General features: G+C 38.3%; 4 protein-coding genes across 4 annotated transcripts; 2 read left to right on the top strand and 2 right to left on the bottom strand.

Annotated features, from left to right (window-relative positions):
* Positions 1–232: 232 nt before the first annotated feature.
* RB195_026195 (uncharacterized protein) lies at positions 233–17313 on the top strand (the record flags this gene model as incomplete). Its single annotated transcript, XM_064214644.1, has 13 exons — positions 233–317; positions 1000–1122; positions 3056–3193; positions 3419–3609; positions 4536–4690; positions 10455–10556; positions 10631–10732; positions 11528–11643; positions 13137–13262; positions 13345–13421; positions 15624–15713; positions 16942–17001; positions 17161–17313. The coding sequence occupies 13 exons, from the start codon at positions 233–235 to the stop codon at positions 17311–17313; spliced, it is 1518 nt and encodes a 505-aa protein (XP_064070525.1).
* RB195_026198 (uncharacterized protein) lies at positions 6876–7274 on the bottom strand (the record flags this gene model as incomplete). Its single annotated transcript, XM_064214647.1, has 1 exon — positions 6876–7274. One exon carries the CDS (start codon positions 7272–7274, stop codon positions 6876–6878), a length of 399 nt encoding a protein of 132 aa, XP_064070528.1.
* RB195_026197 (uncharacterized protein) lies at positions 7305–7745 on the top strand (the record flags this gene model as incomplete). Its single annotated transcript, XM_064214646.1, has 2 exons — positions 7305–7347; positions 7435–7745. The coding sequence occupies 2 exons, from the start codon at positions 7305–7307 to the stop codon at positions 7743–7745; spliced, it is 354 nt and encodes a 117-aa protein (XP_064070527.1).
* RB195_026196 (uncharacterized protein) lies at positions 8426–8829 on the bottom strand (the record flags this gene model as incomplete). The annotated part of the gene is made up of 3 exons (XM_064214645.1): positions 8426–8472; positions 8533–8640; positions 8718–8829. The coding sequence occupies 3 exons, from the start codon at positions 8827–8829 to the stop codon at positions 8426–8428; spliced, it is 267 nt and encodes an 88-aa protein (XP_064070526.1).
* Positions 17314–17997: the final 684 nt, after the last annotated feature.

Genomic DNA, 17997 nt, shown 5'->3' with positions numbered 1-17997 from the left:
CTTAGTGATGTTGGTGTAGTGGTGGAATTTTTCTTTTTTAGAATTTTTTCCACCCTTTCGTCTACGAATCGTACTTGTTATTCTTCATATTGGGGAAGTTAGATCTTACGTTCGTTGACGTCGTCGTAGTGATTTCTTTTTAAAATTTCCCGCCAATATCGTTTAATTTTACAATTATTAACATCATCATCTTTTTCGTAGAATTCAATTTCGTGGAATTTAAGTCGTTCAGATGTTTTCATCTCTACATTGGCATGACGTCAACACTCCACTTCTCATTTCAGCTTGGTTATTCTTCATTATAATGGCTAGAATCCGTAAGTTTCCAAGCCGGTGCTTCATTCTTAATGTTACATTAAATATTGTAGAGAAATTAATGGGAAATTCCTAACCATGCATCGATCTGTCCTCTTTCAACAGTTGGCGTGGTTCCTAGAACTTCTTCTTCTTCTTACCATATCAGTATTGTCGATGAACTTCTTTTTTTTTCTCCTCTCATCTCTTACTGCACTGTACACAGTTCAAAGTGAGAAATGCGCGTAGTTTTCTGACACTCATACATCAAACTGTACCTGACATATGTGAAAATTCGTTGAAATGTTAATATTTTCAAAAACAAAGTGCTTAACGATCATTAATATCATAATATCGAATTAAAATTACAACACATACGATCGCTGCTCGCCCCTAAGTCCGAAAATAGTGGTGAAAATTTTGGAGAAAAAAAAATTCGCCTCGCCTACTTCTCGAACGTTCTTTTCGGGAACTTCCAACCGCTCCAGCTACACCGTACGCTTCAACGACGATACCTTGTTTTCACAGTGTATGAATAACATCGTGACCTTTGCGGAAGATATTATCTCGCTGAAAAACGTGTTTCTCAACTCATATTATTCGCTTTTATAGTCGATGAACAACCAATACCTAAAGAAAATCTTATAAACATGTAATTGATGATATAACATTAAAAAATTACAGAAAAAAACCTCTTCATTTCAGTTTTCCATCGATCACATGTGTTGGCGAAAATTTTCCCCGAATCTGCTCTATTGATTGTTCTCGGATTAATTGTTGGATTGATACTGGACGAATTATGGGTGTTAGATATATATTTACATCCAGGTAATTTCATCTTATCTAATGTTTGTAGTGCATATATACATTATTTATTAACATTATTTAACCAAAAAAAAAACCAGAAAAAATTAGTATCGATGCTTTTCTAGTCCGCAAATTTCTATTTCTCTACAATATTCGAATAGAAATCTCTTAAAGACTCGTTCCACACTTCTCCAGTATCTCCACAAATGAACCTTTCAGAGAAGCTTAATTTCAATTTGATTTTATAATTTTTTTTCCATTTTCAACTGGACGAGCTTATTAAAAACGATAACATCTTTATAGTATTAGATCTGATAAAGTACCTGACCGGAAATAAATTGTTATCCATCTCCATCTGGATCATTTTTTTTTGTCTACAGACGTCTTTAAACAGTTTCCCTCCTTGAACAACTTAAAATCAGATTAACAGTCAGAAATAATTAGCTTCAAGAGAAATCAATAAAGTTTACATCTTCACTAGACAACCTAATATTATTTAAAGACTTCACATTTACGGTACTAAATGAAAAAGAGCAAGTGAACTACCGAATACTACACAATTAGGACTGTATTGATTGATGTAACTAGACAACTTGAAAATATTACACTTTTATTACAATACATCAAGTTCAATTTCTTCTATTTTGATAATAAAAGACATCGAACATCGGGGCCATAAAAATGAGTAATAAATAAATACTACAAGGAAACGAATAAATAATAGAAATTCTGTGAAATTCCCAGTTAAAGGATAACGAAGTTGGGATAAATTTTGCTGTTTCATTACAAAAAGTGCTGAAACTTGTTTTCTATAGGTTTGTATTGAAATTAATCCAAGGCGACAAGCTAAATGTTCAAAACGGAACATGTGACATTTCATCGTAGCTACCTAAAGTAACCGTAATGACGTTTGTTAAATTCTAACAAAGGAACAAAAATTAGACTTGATCCGCGAAAAAAATCCTCAGAAGTTTTTTTCACCTACTCTAATAACTTTGCCTACAGTTTACGGCGAAGAAAGGAAAAAAAACCCATTAAAAAATTTCTAGAATTGTCCTCATTATTAACAATTAAGGGAAGGAATTCGAATGAAAAAAAAACGGAAAAGTAAAAAATTCTCAACGCAAAAAATGAAGATGTTATCAAGTCGCCTACACTCATCATAAAATGAATTTTTCTTACGACTTCGCATATACGTAGTATTCAGTGAGGCATTTTTGTACATAGCATCCAGAATTCATTCTTCCATTTTGAGGGCGAGTCCAAATGGGAGTAAAAACATACAAAACTATCCCTTCATCCACATACATACACTGCAAGATTAAATAGGTCGAAAATTGTGTGGAGTGTCCTGAACCATCTAATCCTTTGATCCAAATCCAACACCAGTCTAACCTTTTCCAGAGCGAAATGACAAACAAAAATGACAAGAAAATTTGGAATCAGTCAGATCACCTCACGATTTTTGGAGAAATCGTTAAAAATTCAAAAAAGAGTCATAAAATGTCTCATAGTCTGGTTTGCTTTCTCTCTGGAGTGAAAGATTCCCATTTGTGTACGCTTGTAATAATCGTAGCAATAAATAAGCATAAAAAATAGACGTTATGGAAAATTAAAAAAAGTAAAAAAATGCTATAGACGCATAAAAAATGCATGGCATTATGAAGGAGAAAAAACTACTAAACTAGTAAGAAATATTTCGCTTTGTGCAGCTTCCGAATTTTAAAATACTGCGAAAAATACCACAAAAATCAATAACAATATGTTCTGGATAGGCTTTTCTAAGGAAGTCGAAACGATAGCCAACCACGGTACCGGTGATATTTTTTATTTTCCAGTTGGTTAAATGTTTTTATTCCTTTTTTTTTTTGTTAACACTAAATTGAAAAACGTTAGATTAAGTCACGATATATGGAAAAAAATTGAAGGAAAAACAAAAAAAAATTTTGTTTAGATTTATTCTTCCTCTATCTCTTGCCTCCAATAGCACTTGATGCTGGATACTTTCTGCCGAACAACGCATTCTTCCTGAATTTTGGGACTATCCTCCTTTACGCGGTTTTAGGAACACTATTCAACATTGTGACAATTGGTAGGTGTTTTTTTATATTTTCTTAGTAAATCAATTTTAAAATGCAGTCAAAGAATACAGATTTGTAATCAAACTTCACAACTAGAACAAATTAAGAATGGATTCTGTTAATTCCAGAAAAAAGAAGGTTCTCTTAAGAAGGTGTACTTGGTCCAGAAAAGATTTCCGAAAAATATAGAAATTGAAGCGAATTTGATGGAAATATATGGATTCATATATTTACAGCTAGCATTATCTACGCATTTTTGCCTCTGTATCAATGGTCGCTACCATTCATCGATATTTTACTATTTTCAACGTTAATTTCTGCTGTTGATCCGGTTGCGGTGCTTTCTGTTTTCGAGGAAATCCATGTGAATCAATTACTTTATATCTGTGTCTTTGGCGAATCTTTATTGAACGATGCGGTGACCATTGTGAGTTATTACTTTTTTTCTAAAAAATCATCTGGTTACTGTACCAATAACTGATCCTGTTTAATGGCGCAATGATGTTTCGTTTCACAAAAATTTCAAAAATTTCAATCGTCAAGAAAAAATCCAAACAAAAACAGCAATTTTCGCGATAACAAGCACTTTTTATAGAAACTGTCGACTTTCCCTTTGTTTCAGCTGAGTGCCATCGATCAATATTGATTATTTTGATGCTGATTATTTGCCTGATTATTATCTCCTCATCTCATAAGTGTTATCTATGTATACTAGATAATTATCCTTTCATTGATTATCTCTTAATTATCTCTTGTATCAATATCAATTACTTCTCTTTGTTAGCCTTGATTTCATATTTCGCAAAAAAAGCCAAACGGAAGGCAAATATTTTAACGGTATGCAATATTATATTTCAGGTTGTAAACGCAAAAAATATTGGAATTTTTTAGTCCTCAACCCGTTAATAGAAAACATTGGAAACCTAGTCTTCTTTTGAATCACTAAGATACGTTCCTCACACACCAGTATTCGCCGAGATGAATTCTCAAAAAGAATAGGAATTTGAAGAGGAAACAGAGAAAAAGAAGATAAGTTTAATGATTGTGGTACAATATGGTTTTCGATCAGTCCACTTCCCAAAAAAAAAAAATCTCGCATGCCATTGTCAAGGTCATTTCGTTATAGAACCGAACGAGAAAATAGTATCAGAACATTAGAATAATAGAAAAAATTGTAACAAAATGGTACGGAAAACGAAAGTTACAGAAATATCCTACGAAGTACTGACAAGGTCTAAATTTTTTCTTTGGCTAGCAAGAGCTTCTATTATTTATTTCTAAAATAGATGAAATATCTAGCTTATTATTATGACGCTTTACATACTGAATGTTTAACCTGGTTTTTTTTCGCAGGTATTATATCATTCACTTGCGTCAATGGCAAAAATTGGAAGTGAAAATTTGATAAGAGAGGATTTCGTTCATGCTTTGATCAATTTCGCTATGGTTTCTACTGGTGGTGTGCTTATTGGTCTTGTATGGGTATGCATTACTGCATTCGCAACCAAGTTCGTTCTTTTCCATTTTTTTCATTTGTTCTATGAATCATACACATTATTCTCCTTTTCCCTATTCCCTCACATGTACTGTACCTATCAATTCGCATTTCTTAAATGTAGTATAATTTAACTACTTAACTTATATACTAATTACTTCAGTTCTAATTCAAATTGAAGACACGTGTCTAGTTCACGTTCCACTCCAACAAGAACAACGATCTGAACTTTCATGAGTTTTTAAGAACATTAAAACAACATAGAACATTCGAAACCATGACATTCGAATATTCGAAGCATTTAAATACTCAGACAATCTCAATATGTGAGATATTTCAATGTATATATTGACTTGCTTGACTTAATCGGCGGGCTGATATCATCGCCTGACGCGATTACCCGCATCTTCGCCTAGGTGTGCCGTCCTTAAACATAGCTCTGCCTAAACTTCTCGATCTTCTGCGAGAGCTTGCACAGAAAAAATAAAACCAATCCATTCGTCGCTATTCCATATTCTGCGAAACCTCACGTCTCGCCTGAACTGCCTATCCACGCCAAGTGTCCTCAGGTCTTCTCTCACTATCTCAGTCACAAAATTCCGTTTTCAGCCAGGTGGCTTCTTCCAGCACGAACACGAAAAACTCCTTAGAACTCGTTGAACAAGGCGATCTGCCGGTCTCCTTAATATATGACCAAAGAAAAGAGGACGATTTTCGATGACGGAGCAAGATGTTGGTACCTTCCACGTGTCAACCGCCGGTACACCGTATCGATTTCCGCGTAGAGATCGCTGTGGCATACCCTAGGCCAAAAGTAGCCAAGTAGCAGCCTAAGCATCTTCCTAACCGTGCAATCGAAGCTCTTCATCACAGTAGATGGTGTTGCTCAAATCTCCGATCAGTACATCACGATGGGGCGAATTGCGGATAGGTAGACTCGCGGCTTGACTTCGTTGGTGATGGAGGTCGACCACAGACATTTCGTTAAGAAGTTAAATGCAGAAGTGACCCTAACGCATCTCTGCTGAATATCTTCCTCGTAGTTGGGCTTGTTCTTGGGCATACAATTTAGGTGACAGAACTCACCGACGAGTTGTATCGGTTGTCCCTCCACCCCAATTCGATACAAGGTTGATAACACGTTGAAGTTTCGTACTGCTTTCCGCAAGTATAACAACATCGTCAGCGTACTCGAGATGGGTCAAGGGGGTCCTGATGGTGCTAGATGATATTGGCAGGACACTGATCTCGTCGTGCGTTGTTTCTTCGCGATGTTTAGTGAGTCAGTCCAGGATAATCCGCTCCAACACCTCGTACATAAGACGCAGCAAAGAAATTCCTCGATGACTCCTAGGATCGGTGACGGATAAGTTCCTGTAGAGGGAAATTATGATAGCGTGTCTCCACGAGTCAAGTATCCTTTCGTCTATCCATATTGAACGAATGATCTTTGTCATTTCACGAATCCCAGATGGGGGAAGATATTTCAGAATTTCTGCGCTAATTCCGTCGTCTCTAATAGATTTTCCATTTTTCATCTTTTGGATACAGACCAGAACCTCCGACTCAGCTGGTGGTTCCTCGTTAATCGCATATGCCGGCTTAGGAACATGTTCGAGTTCAGGAGTTAACGGTGCTTGCCTATTCAGCAAGGTCTTGCATCGCTAAGCTTCTCCTTGGCCCGTACTCCAACATGAATAGACGCATGTTGGCGGAATTTCGTTCTTCATTCTTTTTTTTACAGACCTGCCATTTCAATTTTTGGTTGAAGAGAAACACTTCAGTTTCTCTTGTGGAACCGTATCTTGAAGCTGAGAACTGGACGGTGGTCAGAGTCGAACGCGACGTCCCAAGCAGCTCTAGATTTTCGGATACCTGACTGAGAAATGTTCCTCAACAGAACGTAGTCGAGCTGAAGTTTAAAAGTCCTCATCTTCCGCGTGTGCTGCTCTTCAGACGTTAAAAGGATTGACCAACGTCACGTGAGCTGATGGCGTCGATGATTCCTCTTAAACGTGGAAGCTATGATGAGGCCCGTCTGTTCGCATAAGGCAGTCAGACGGTCACCGTTGTCCGACGTGCGCTCCGCTGGAAAAATTTCATTTTCCTAGCACATCGGATTCCGTTCAAGTCCCTTCTTCGCATTTCCACCGATTCCGACAATGACCACCTGCTGGCTTAGACATCAACGCATTAAGTTAATCATAGAAGGCGTCCTTACTGTTGTCCTCAGCAGTTTCCGTAGGTGCGTAAGCACTTACTGTCCAGAGTTTACGTCTTCTGCGATCCCGCAGTCGTAGAAAAGCGCATCTACATGACCTTGAGCCAAACTCCACCAGGTTGTTGCAATCATTCCTCACAGCCATCGCGCAGCCACCTACTTTGTTCTCATCAGCATCCTCGCAGTATATGGTGGAATTTTCGATGCTGATGACGGGCCGATCTCTCATGTGTGTTTCTTGTGGTGCAGCAAAGGGAACACAGAGATATCGCCGCAGAAGAGTAGACAGAATAGACAAGGCTGCTTGTTGGAGTACAGTTGATAGTGTTCGGCATTTCAGCTTGATGAAACCAATGGTTGCTGCCAAAGATTCCATGCTCCCTTCAGGCAGTTGACCTTTCAGGTTATGGGCTTTAGCAATGTGCTGGACGACAGCACATTTTCGCAATGTATGGGAATCTTTCGCCATATAACATTGCAGGTTATATAGCTCGCACATTCCCAATGCGTACACTCGAACGCCTGATTGCGTTCAGTTGAAGCAGGGCCACCACGTGCAGGTAGCAATCAGACTCGTATACGTGGCCCCGTGATTCGCTTTAACGACAACCGTTGGACCAGAGCCGTGAGCGACTGGGTTCCACACGATATCAAGCGCACTGCAGCAAGACCGCCGATCCGATTGTCAAACTTCTTCACAAGGTTCTTGGTCGAAAAATTCGATGCTCTTCGTGTCCCACGTGAAAGGAGAAACCGAAATTGGACGACTCTGGCACGCGATCGGGACAAGTGGACGGATTACTGGCGCTCGCTCGACCAGGTCGAAGAAGAACGGGAGTCAAGCTAATTATATATATATATATATATATATATATATATATATATATATATACTCGCCCAATGGTTTCTCCTTTCACGTGGGACACGAAGAGCATCGAATTTTTCGATCAAGAACCTTGTGAAGAAGTTTGACAATCGGATCGGCGGTCTTGCTGTAGTGCGCTTGATATCGTGTGAAACCCAGTCGCTCACGGCTCTGGTCCAACGGTTGTCGTTAAAGCGAATCACGTGTCCGGGCCACCTTATTTTTCTGTACTTGGCAAATGCGACGCCGGTTCTGATCCTCGGTCGCTGACGTAGGAGAGAACTTCGAAGCCCATTCCTCACTTGCGCGAAGAGGGACACTCCTAACATCACTCTTTCGATTGACCGTTCAATGACGCTCACCACACATCCTGCTTGCGAAGTCCCAGGTTCGTGAAGCAAAGGTCAAAGCAGGAAGTACTGTGGTGCTGAAGAGGTGAGCACAGACCAGGTATTTCTTGTCTTCTTCACTACATCTGCTCTTGTACGCTTTTTAGCCCTCTCGTTTCCTCCTGCATAGCTCGAGGGTCAGGTCGTTCTTCATGTCTATTTCCCGACACAGTAAAACGTAGTTGGTGCATTTAGGTATGTTCATTCCGTTGACCGAGACCATCCGTCACGCATGAACATCGACTTTTGCAGATTCAGCCGAAGACCGATACATCACCATGTTTCGTCAAACTCGTTCCGCTTGTCTGGTGCTAGATGTGCTAGATGTTATAAGTACGATGTCGTAAGCAAAGCGCAAATGGTATAGCTGCACCACCGACCTTCACTCTCATGTCGTCCCATTCCAGCTTTCGCATTTCGCATTGCGTCCTCGAGGGTGACCGTGAGTATCTTGGGTGAGGCTGCATCATCATGTCGCTCCTCTCTCTCTTCACGTTAATGATGATGTTCTTATAAAATGGCGAAAAATGCTTGCCGTGAACTTACTGTGCAGCTCTCGAAATACCTTTATGAACTGAATAGGGACACTCTGGTTGTCCAAGGCCTCCATGACCGCTTATGAGCGCTCCTGTCGCAACTGAGTCAAAGGCCTTCTTCAAGTCGAAAAAGTGAGACATAGCGGCGTTTTGTACTCTCGCGGTACCTCGATGAGTTTCGAAACAGTGTGGATGTGGTCAATCGTGCTGAATTCCTTTCAAAACCCTGCTTGCTCACACGGCTGTCCTTCATCCAAGACTTCTTCAATCCTATTAAGGATCAGTCCCATCAGAGCTTCAGGAGATAGGCGTCTCCTGTGGTTTCAGGCTTCCTCGCAGAGTCGTGAAGATGTTCAACGACCCGATCGCATACCGTCGCATTCATATTCGTCGTCGATGCTGTCTAAGACCGTGCCTTCTCACAAGCCAATAAACGAAGCGAAGAGCTCCCAGTCGATGATGGTTCTGGGAGTTCGCTTTGTGAACTTTGTGCCTTCTCCACATCTCCGTGTGAAAGAAAATCTTCCTCGAAGAAGGCGATGGTCGGATCCCGTACAAAAAATTTTGGCACAACAGCTACATCCGTCAAGCAGAACCTTTCACTGACGATGATGTGGTAAACAACATTACGATAACATCCTGGCCTGCAACCACACATCTTCGATAGCCGCTTCCAATGCATCCGAGTCGTCAACCGAGTCCTTTTCCATTTCGACAGCTTATATGACTCCTGCAACACCGCCCTTGCTGGCGCTAACGTACCACGTTGTGTTTTCCAGGAGTGGAAAGGTGGGTGTATATTTGTTGGAGGCGACTACGAACTGCTTCCCTTGCACCTCCCCGTCACTTGAATGCAGGCTTTTGGCCGGACCGACGTGTTGGTTACAAGGATTTTATGAGTCAGTCCTGGCACATGGAAAACAGGGAGTCCATCCCCTGAATCCACCTGCGTCTAATGGCATGCACAAGGCCGCTCTTGGTCCGCGATTACCTCCCTATCCACCTCCCCGGCTGTGATCCCTCTAGTGAGGGAGAGAGGGTGGAAATATAGGAAATATATGAATACTTTACCATGTGAATTATCAGTAGGAATAAAAAGAAATACAGCAACAACTGCAATATTTAAATTACAATTATACCATAGACAAAAAATACGAAATTGAACGTATTACACCGTTTATTTGGCTATGACGGCGTTGTCCACTGAAATTTTCAGCTGCAGCTGCACGGAATTTTAGTACACTACTAAAAATCTCGTGATTCGGACCAAACTATCTCTTTTTGGGACTTTCCTATTAATTGTTCAGCCTATGTGGCCCAATTATCCAAACTGGTTGTTATTTGGATTTTTCTTCATTGGGGCAACCATTAAATATCCAGGAAGTAAGAGTTCATCTCTACAACAAAGTAGTGTTATCCAACACGGAGTCATTTCAAATCCCAAGGAATTTCGAGTGCACGAGAAAAAATGGTTTAAAACTCCCGACTATCGTACACTAAACTCATATAAAGTGACTGTTTATTCAGATATTCGAATACTTAGTATTTTTGAAAGAAAAAACACATTTGCACGAATATTCCAGGATTTTTTTTTGTTTGAAAAAACGGTTTAATTCTAATTTCTAACCAACGAACTATACTGGTATTAGCTGCACCTTTCCATGAAAAGTCTATTCCTTTTCCTTGGACATATCCTCAACTCACACATTCCTAATTAATATGTTTGAAGTTCATAACGGAGTTAATTGCAATCGTGGTGGATTTAGATGGTCATACGATGTTCCAATTCTACAACCATTGGTGTGTCTTTTCTTCCCATATCTCTCCTACCTCATTTCAGAAAGTGTTCACTTGTCTGGTATTCTTGCGTAAGTTAACCTCAACCTAATACTTTTCCTGTAAAATTTTATTCTACTCTTCCACGGGAAGTTTTTTTTTTCAGCATTGTCACATGCGGTCTTTTAATGAAACCATACATTTCCGGAAATTTAGACTGCAAAGCATTAACGACTGTAAAATACTTCCTGAAAACGCTGTCATCATGGTGAGTGATTAAGTTTTTAAGCTTTCATTAAGATTATTTCCAAACCACTTTGATTAATTGGCTTTGCTAAGCAAAGGTAACATGGAATTACCCAAATCTTTTTTTTTCCACTTTTTCACCTTATTTTTGGAATGATTTCGAGTCAAGCCTTAATTTCCTTATAAGGCTTAAACATTTTCTTCCCCGTTTAATTTTTGTTTTATGTTTGTTTATTTTTGTTCAATATCTTTATATAAGCGATCGCTGTGTGTGCTGGTTGCACTTCACAACGATTGTCCACGATAAGCTCTTCTATTTTTTTCTCTAGTAAAATAAAAATTTCTATCTCAGCATTAGCTTAACATTTTTAAAATTATGCGGTCTCTGCTTATTTCTAGTGTTCACTGAGTAGAATTCTTAGGTGACGCAAAATGCAAAGAAAAAAAAACACGAAAAAAAGTGAAAGGAAAGTGAAGGTAATGTTTATGTTTGTCTTCTACTCACCAACGAATAAATCAATTCAAATTAGGCAAAGAATATCGAAATCTTGAAGTGGGACCTTTCAAAAAAAATTTTTTTCTTCAAATGTGTTCTACTTATAGAACTTTTTGTGCACCGCTGAAAAGAAAACGCAAAAATTGTTTCTAATAATAACAGAAGAGTTATATTTTTTTCTATATTTTGCGAAATAATATGATTCTGGTAGGATCTTCGGTGGGTCAAGAGTGAATAACTTTAAACAGCTACTAAATGGAATTAATATTATAGTAAGATGCAGCACAGCTTCTATTTCTTATCTAAGATATATTATTTCAGTTGCGAAGCTATGATTTTTGTATTTCTTGGACTTTCCACTTTCTCGAAGCATCACTCATGGGACCTAATGTTCGCAATTGTCACAGTTACAGCATGTATATTTTGCAGATTCATAGGTGAGATTTTTGAAGTATTAATGGTTACTGAATAATTATAACAATAGTAATAATAGTAAGAATAGTAAGAATAATAATAAAAGTAAAGTAAAGTCACTGGCGTATCAATCCACTCGGGATGCGCCAACGCGTTTTACTGGAATTCGTACTCGCTGAGGTTTTGGAACGCGTTTTGGCCTATACAATGACTCGCGGGGGCCAGCCGATGTGTCAAGCCAATGTTTTTGTCCTCCCAGACAAGTCTGGTACCTATTTATCGACACCGGAGGGATGAAAGGCTTGGTTTGCACTGGGGCGGTTTCGTACCCTCGAATGTGTGGCAACAACGGATCTCCTACCGACTGCGCCACACCCGCCCTATTAGAATAATACTGTAACCTTAAAATATGTGATAGACAACAGGAGTTTATTCAAATGTGCAACAGCATTTTTTTCTTTTCCAGAGAATTATCTCAATGCACTGGAAAATTTCTAAAGATTTAATTACGCTCTTCAGAGCGCTGAATCTTTGCCTGAGGCGGGTGTAGCCCAGTATGATAGAGTTTCCGTTGCCTGCACAATCGACCGCAGGTTCGAATCCGCCCTAGTGCTCATCAAGCCTTTCATCCCCCCGGGGTCGATAAATTGGTACTAGACTTCTCTGTGAGGATAAAAACACTGACTTGACACATGGGCTAGCCACCGCAAGTGATTGTGCAGGCCAGTTACACGTTCGTGAACATCAAACGATTCTGAATTGAAGTGAACGTGGTAGCGCATGCCAAAGCGGATTGATTAATGCCAGCGACTTTATCCTTTATCCTTATCCTTCAGAACGCTAGCCCTAAATATATAAATGAACGTGTGGATGAATTATCCAGTAAATATCTACATGAAAAAAGAACTGAGATAAGTGAATGAATGTGTGGCCTCACGATTGAGTGAATATTTGGATGAATGAATGTATGTATGAGTGAATTCCTACTGGGTTGAATATATTACGAGGAATATAATTGCAAAGTGAGTGAACAAATAAAAAAATAAACAAAGAAAAAAAAAACGAACAGCCAACGTCCAATGTCCATCAGAATATTGACACATAATTCTAATTTCCATACAACCTGTTATAACAAATTAGTCGCAAGCAAAGGAAAAGAGGATACTATTTATTTTTTAGTTTTTTTTAAGAAGACTTTTTGCTTTCACACTTCGAAAAATGAGTCACAATGCAGCATTAGGCGCTTGTTTCTTCGCGAACCTAGTTAAATCACTTGAAAATTCAAAAAAAAAAAAAGTATCCCGTCAAAATTTACTTTAAAAAAAATTCCGCCATAAGGAAGGAGGTTTGTTTTAAGAACAACTAAAATGGTTCCAGATAATTACACCAAGAGAAAAATCTAGTTTTATTCTCCTAAAAAAACGCTTTTTTCCTGAATCTTCGTTCCTGACGAAGATCCTTCATACTTCCTAGGTATGAAGTATAAAGTAATTTTTAATTTTTTTTGTCCTCTAAGGAGTCATCTTGTTGACGTGGATGGCAAATCGGAAACGGGTACAGAAAATTGGCCTCATGGATCAAGTGATTATGGGATATGGTGGGCTTCGTGGTGCTATTTGTTATGGATTAGTGATGACGTTAGGTAAGTAGTATGGTTGATTTCTTACGGTTGCTGAAACCGTTAACATTCACCTAGAAAAATTGATAACAGAAAATGTTTACAGATAAAGATGCGATCCCCGCAAAAAATATGTTAGTGACCACAACAATTGTCGTTATAGTGGTCACTGTATTTTTCCAGGTACGACCAAATACTACCCAGATCTTCTCCAATAAATCTAATATGACGGGATGCACATAACCGTCGAACAATTGAAAATCGTCAAATGTATTTTCACCACAACTATGAATTTAGGCCAGATTATAGTAGAAAAGCGACGGAAAGTTTCCAGAAATCCATCAAACATTTTAAAAAACATAATTTAGTGATAGTAATAAAATAAAACATACGAACAACTTGGAAAAAAAAAACAGCAAAGATACAGAAAATTTAAAATTAGAAAAAAGTTTGAAATTAGAAAAATTAGAAGAGTTGGGCTGCACGAGATTTTGGCTAATGCACAAAAGGTCGTACTTATTCATATGTATGCGTAGTGTGCATAAACAAGTAAACAAATAAACAAATCTAACGGATGTAAATTACTGGACGAGAGCTAGGATGCAGGAAAAGCTGGATACTTTCTGCGAATGGTTGCAATTCTGTACTCTACTGCCTTATTTTTCTTCTGCTCTTCTTTTTTTCTCTAACCTTAGCCTAGTACTATTTGAAATATGAATAATTTCTGGAAAAAGGCGAAGTAACACATAAGGAATATTACATAATACGTAGCCTAAATACAATACTATCCATTAGCGTTGAAACGAGCGACATTTTGTTGATTCACAGACTGTACATCAATTTAAAAGCAATTTCTGACCCAACTACAAGCTAAATATTTACACCATATTTATTAATAATATAATATTTACCATATTTTTTAATTTATACCAGCATACCACGAATCTGGGGTGGTATTTCAGGTGGAGTAACCGTATACGGGGTCGTAAATTATGGAGACCAGGGTGGTTCCGCTCATCTCTCCCTGAATCACTGCAAGCAGCCAGCCCCTGAATGCTGTTTTGTACGATGCCTTCTATTGCAGCGCGCCACCCTTGCACGCGCAGCGTCCCTTACTGGCTATCGGGGCAGTCCGAATTGAATTGCGACGAATCGCAGGGCGGAGGCGGCACAAGGGGTGGAGCGTTGCAACAGATGGCGCCGTACAAAACAGCATTCAGAGGCCATTTGAAGTGATTCAAGGAGAGATGAACGGAACTACACCCGTTTTCATGATCTATGACACCGTATACGGATACTCCACCTGAAATCGGCAATTACGCCAGATTCGTGGTATGCTGGCTTTAAAACGAACTTTTCAGAAAACTCCTTGAATTATCGGTAGGTTCCTGATCTGTTCTAAAACAGGAATATTGTTGAGCAGGGAGCAAAATTTCATCAAGTACTCCTGTGAGAAAAAAAACTGAAGTCTAACATAGCCTGAGGCGATGACTGTAAGGATATCTCAGTACTCTAGAGTGTTTTGTATCGTGTACAAATCCAAGAAAACTAGTGTAAGCGTGGCAAACGTCCAAAAATTACCGTTAAATGGAAAAAATATTTAAAATTTAAAAATTAATTAAGTTACAAATTAATTAAAAACAATTCATTTTGGTTTCGGGAACTGTTTTTTTTTTTCGATTTTGGGACGTTTTGATTTTGGTAGTGTACAATTAGTCGAAAAATGTAGTAAAAAGCTACTATTAACTGTAAAAAAGCCGAGAAAGGTGAACTCACCGAAACTTTTTCCAAAAACTGTGGTCATAAGAACCACGTGTGCAGCTCAGCTCAAACCAGGAAATTCTGGAAAATGGATGCTTTTTTCAGGTTACTGTTTATGTATCTTTATAGTTGGACTTAACATAGATAAATACTGATTATATAATAATATACCTAACATAATAATATTAAATATATATATATATACTTAATAAGAACGCAAGTCAAAATCTCTAGGAAATTCTATTCTTAATTGGTTTTCTCACTGCGTTTCACCCTAAACGTTCTTTTTCCACAAACAATTCTTTTTTTTAAATATAACCTCTATCCTTCTGATAAGACACAAATGACAGTCAAGAATTCTATGATCCTTTCCAAATGTCTTAAATACAATTTCTTGGAACTATTCATGAAAAAAGGAATCCACATGTGTCCGAAGAAAAAACCCAACCGGAACCATATGCTTTCAGCCAAACAATCGTATTCGTGGTACGTGTACGGAAAGAAAATTAGTTTTTCCTAAGCAAATGTCATGACAACAGTTGCATCATCATTTATTTTGCTTTTGATTTTTTTTTAACGTATGTATTATTTCATTTTATTAACGTACATTTCCGCACATTTCAGGGAACAACTATCAAACCACTTGTACGACTTCTCAAAGTGAAAACGCAGGAACCTCAACAGAAGACTGTCACTCAACAAGTTTTAACACATGTACGTAAGCTTAAAAAATACATGTATATGTGATTTACTTTGCCAAATTATAGATAGCACTTATGTTCACCCAGTAACCGCGACGCGTCCGCAGTAATTTGCACACTTTCCTACTCTGAGAGCCAGGCACCCCATCCCCCTGTTCGATTTTATGGGGATAGTGATTCTTGAACAATTGCAAACATTACTACATACTTGCATAATTACAAACAAATACTGAAGGGTGACCCAACCATTAATACTTTCGTTACCGCGGCGCAAATAGAATATCCGGAAAAGCCGCAACACTATGACGGAAGGTCACGGATGCGGTATTCCACAAATTATACCTCAAATTGTTAAGAATTCATTAAGGTTGTTTGAATTGACTACTACAATTCCTTGATCCCGAATATGATTCCGCGGCACTTAGATGCACCACCCCACGAATCCGACATTGTATGGATTTCCGTATGGACAAACTCTATACGGGGTCGTAACTCTATGCGGGATCAGGGATAGTTCCGCTCATCTCTATCCAATCGTAGTAAAAAAAAAACGGCGCGAAACATCCCGTCTTCCACGTCGATTTCGAATGTTCACCATCGTACACGCGCCGCATCCAGCTGCGCAGCGGTCGAAACCCAATAAGTTCTCCTCGACTGCTTATTCAAGTAAAACCTATGAATAGGTTGCTGAGGGGACCAGAACGTATTCATAGAGGAGCGTCCTAAGGTCACTCGTAGGAAATAAAGCGGTCCCACGTCATTTTTTAGGACGATTAGGGAGAGATGAGCGGAACCACCCGTGTTCTCGCAGTCTACAAATCCATCTCTAGCTTCTCCCATAGATTCTCTCACCACCTCAAATCCATGGTATGCTGCCTTTAAAGAAAACCTAATCCTGAAAAAAAAACAGGTGCAGATGGGTTTATATGCACGTTCATATGAAAAAGTGTTTATATTTATATTATATATTATTTATTATATTATTTATGGATATTAGTTCAGATAAAAAGCTCTTAAGAGGTAAAGTATTTTTTTTTCTGAACAGGAATTTTAGTAACATCGTTCGGGAAAAACTGAATAATTTTTTCTCAAGATTTTTATGTATTAATTGCATAGCTTGGGCACCACAGGCGCGAATTTCGAATTTTGTGGACCGAAGCTCTATACGCGCGAACTTGGATATTATAATGTAATGTGGAACGTAAACTTTTCTGGATACCTCATGAATCCTATATTTTTAGAGTGGTGACGATATGATGGCAGGCGTAGAAGCAATAATTGGAATGCGTGGATCGAACTACGTATGTTGTTTTTTCTAAAGCGATCCTAACGTGCACCTGAAGGGATTATTTTGAATAAGTCACCGATCCTAAACTTTAAACTTCAGAAGTTTGCTCATCCATCCTTTCATATACTATTTCCGGACTCTTTTCCATTTTTTTTTGTCATTTTTAATTCAGTGGCGAAGACGACTATCCGAGTTCAATCATAATTACCTACAACCAACACTTATGCGATCACCTACATCACGCGGAGAAAAATTGATGGAAAAATATTCGGCACTTTCAGCCGAAGAACAACGGTTAAGATTGCTGGAACGATATGGTGTTTGATACGTCGTAGAGTTTTTTTTCCTTTTTTTTTGTTTGTTTGTTTAAAAAATCATTGCATTCAGAAATGTTACGATTGCGTTTCAAACAATGCAACTCACTTTAACATTTATCTTAGTTTCAAAATAGCTTATATGTAGAAGGATAAATGCTAATGGCTCTTATGAAGTGTTAATAACGAATAGCTTTATTAGTTGCACGAATAGAATTACAGTATCGTCGTTTGAACGAGGAACATGTCCAATTACGTTAGCATGTTGTGATTGGTGGATTCATTGCACGTAAAAAAAATGTGAAAATATGTTTCAAATACGTTATGCAAATTAATAAACGTTAAATTTAATAACTTCACTTTCCCGATCTGCACCATTAACTTAATTTTTGTTGATGAAATTATCAGCGCAGATAAATTCTAACAGATTTTTTGATTTCTAGGAGAATTCTCCATTGGAACCAATTGTATATATTTACTACAGTATTTAACATTTGTTCGACTGAATTTTGTTTAGAAAAAATAACATTTAAGACTGTTCACTACGGAGAAATTCTTCATAGAAACAACTTACGTCGATATCCATCCTCTAGACGTTGACATCCTACTTTTTTGCAAGGGAACTGCACGGATACGTCCAGTTAGGTATCCAGTCTTTTGACAGGAACATCACCAATGACCATCATGTTTCTGTA

This window comes from Necator americanus, chromosome X, assembly GCF_031761385.1.
Source record: "Necator americanus strain Aroian chromosome X, whole genome shotgun sequence".
NCBI lineage: Eukaryota > Metazoa > Nematoda > Chromadorea > Rhabditida > Ancylostomatidae > Necator > Necator americanus.
Note: the sequence above shows the minus strand (reverse complement) of the source record. Positions and strands in the feature narration are given on the sequence as shown.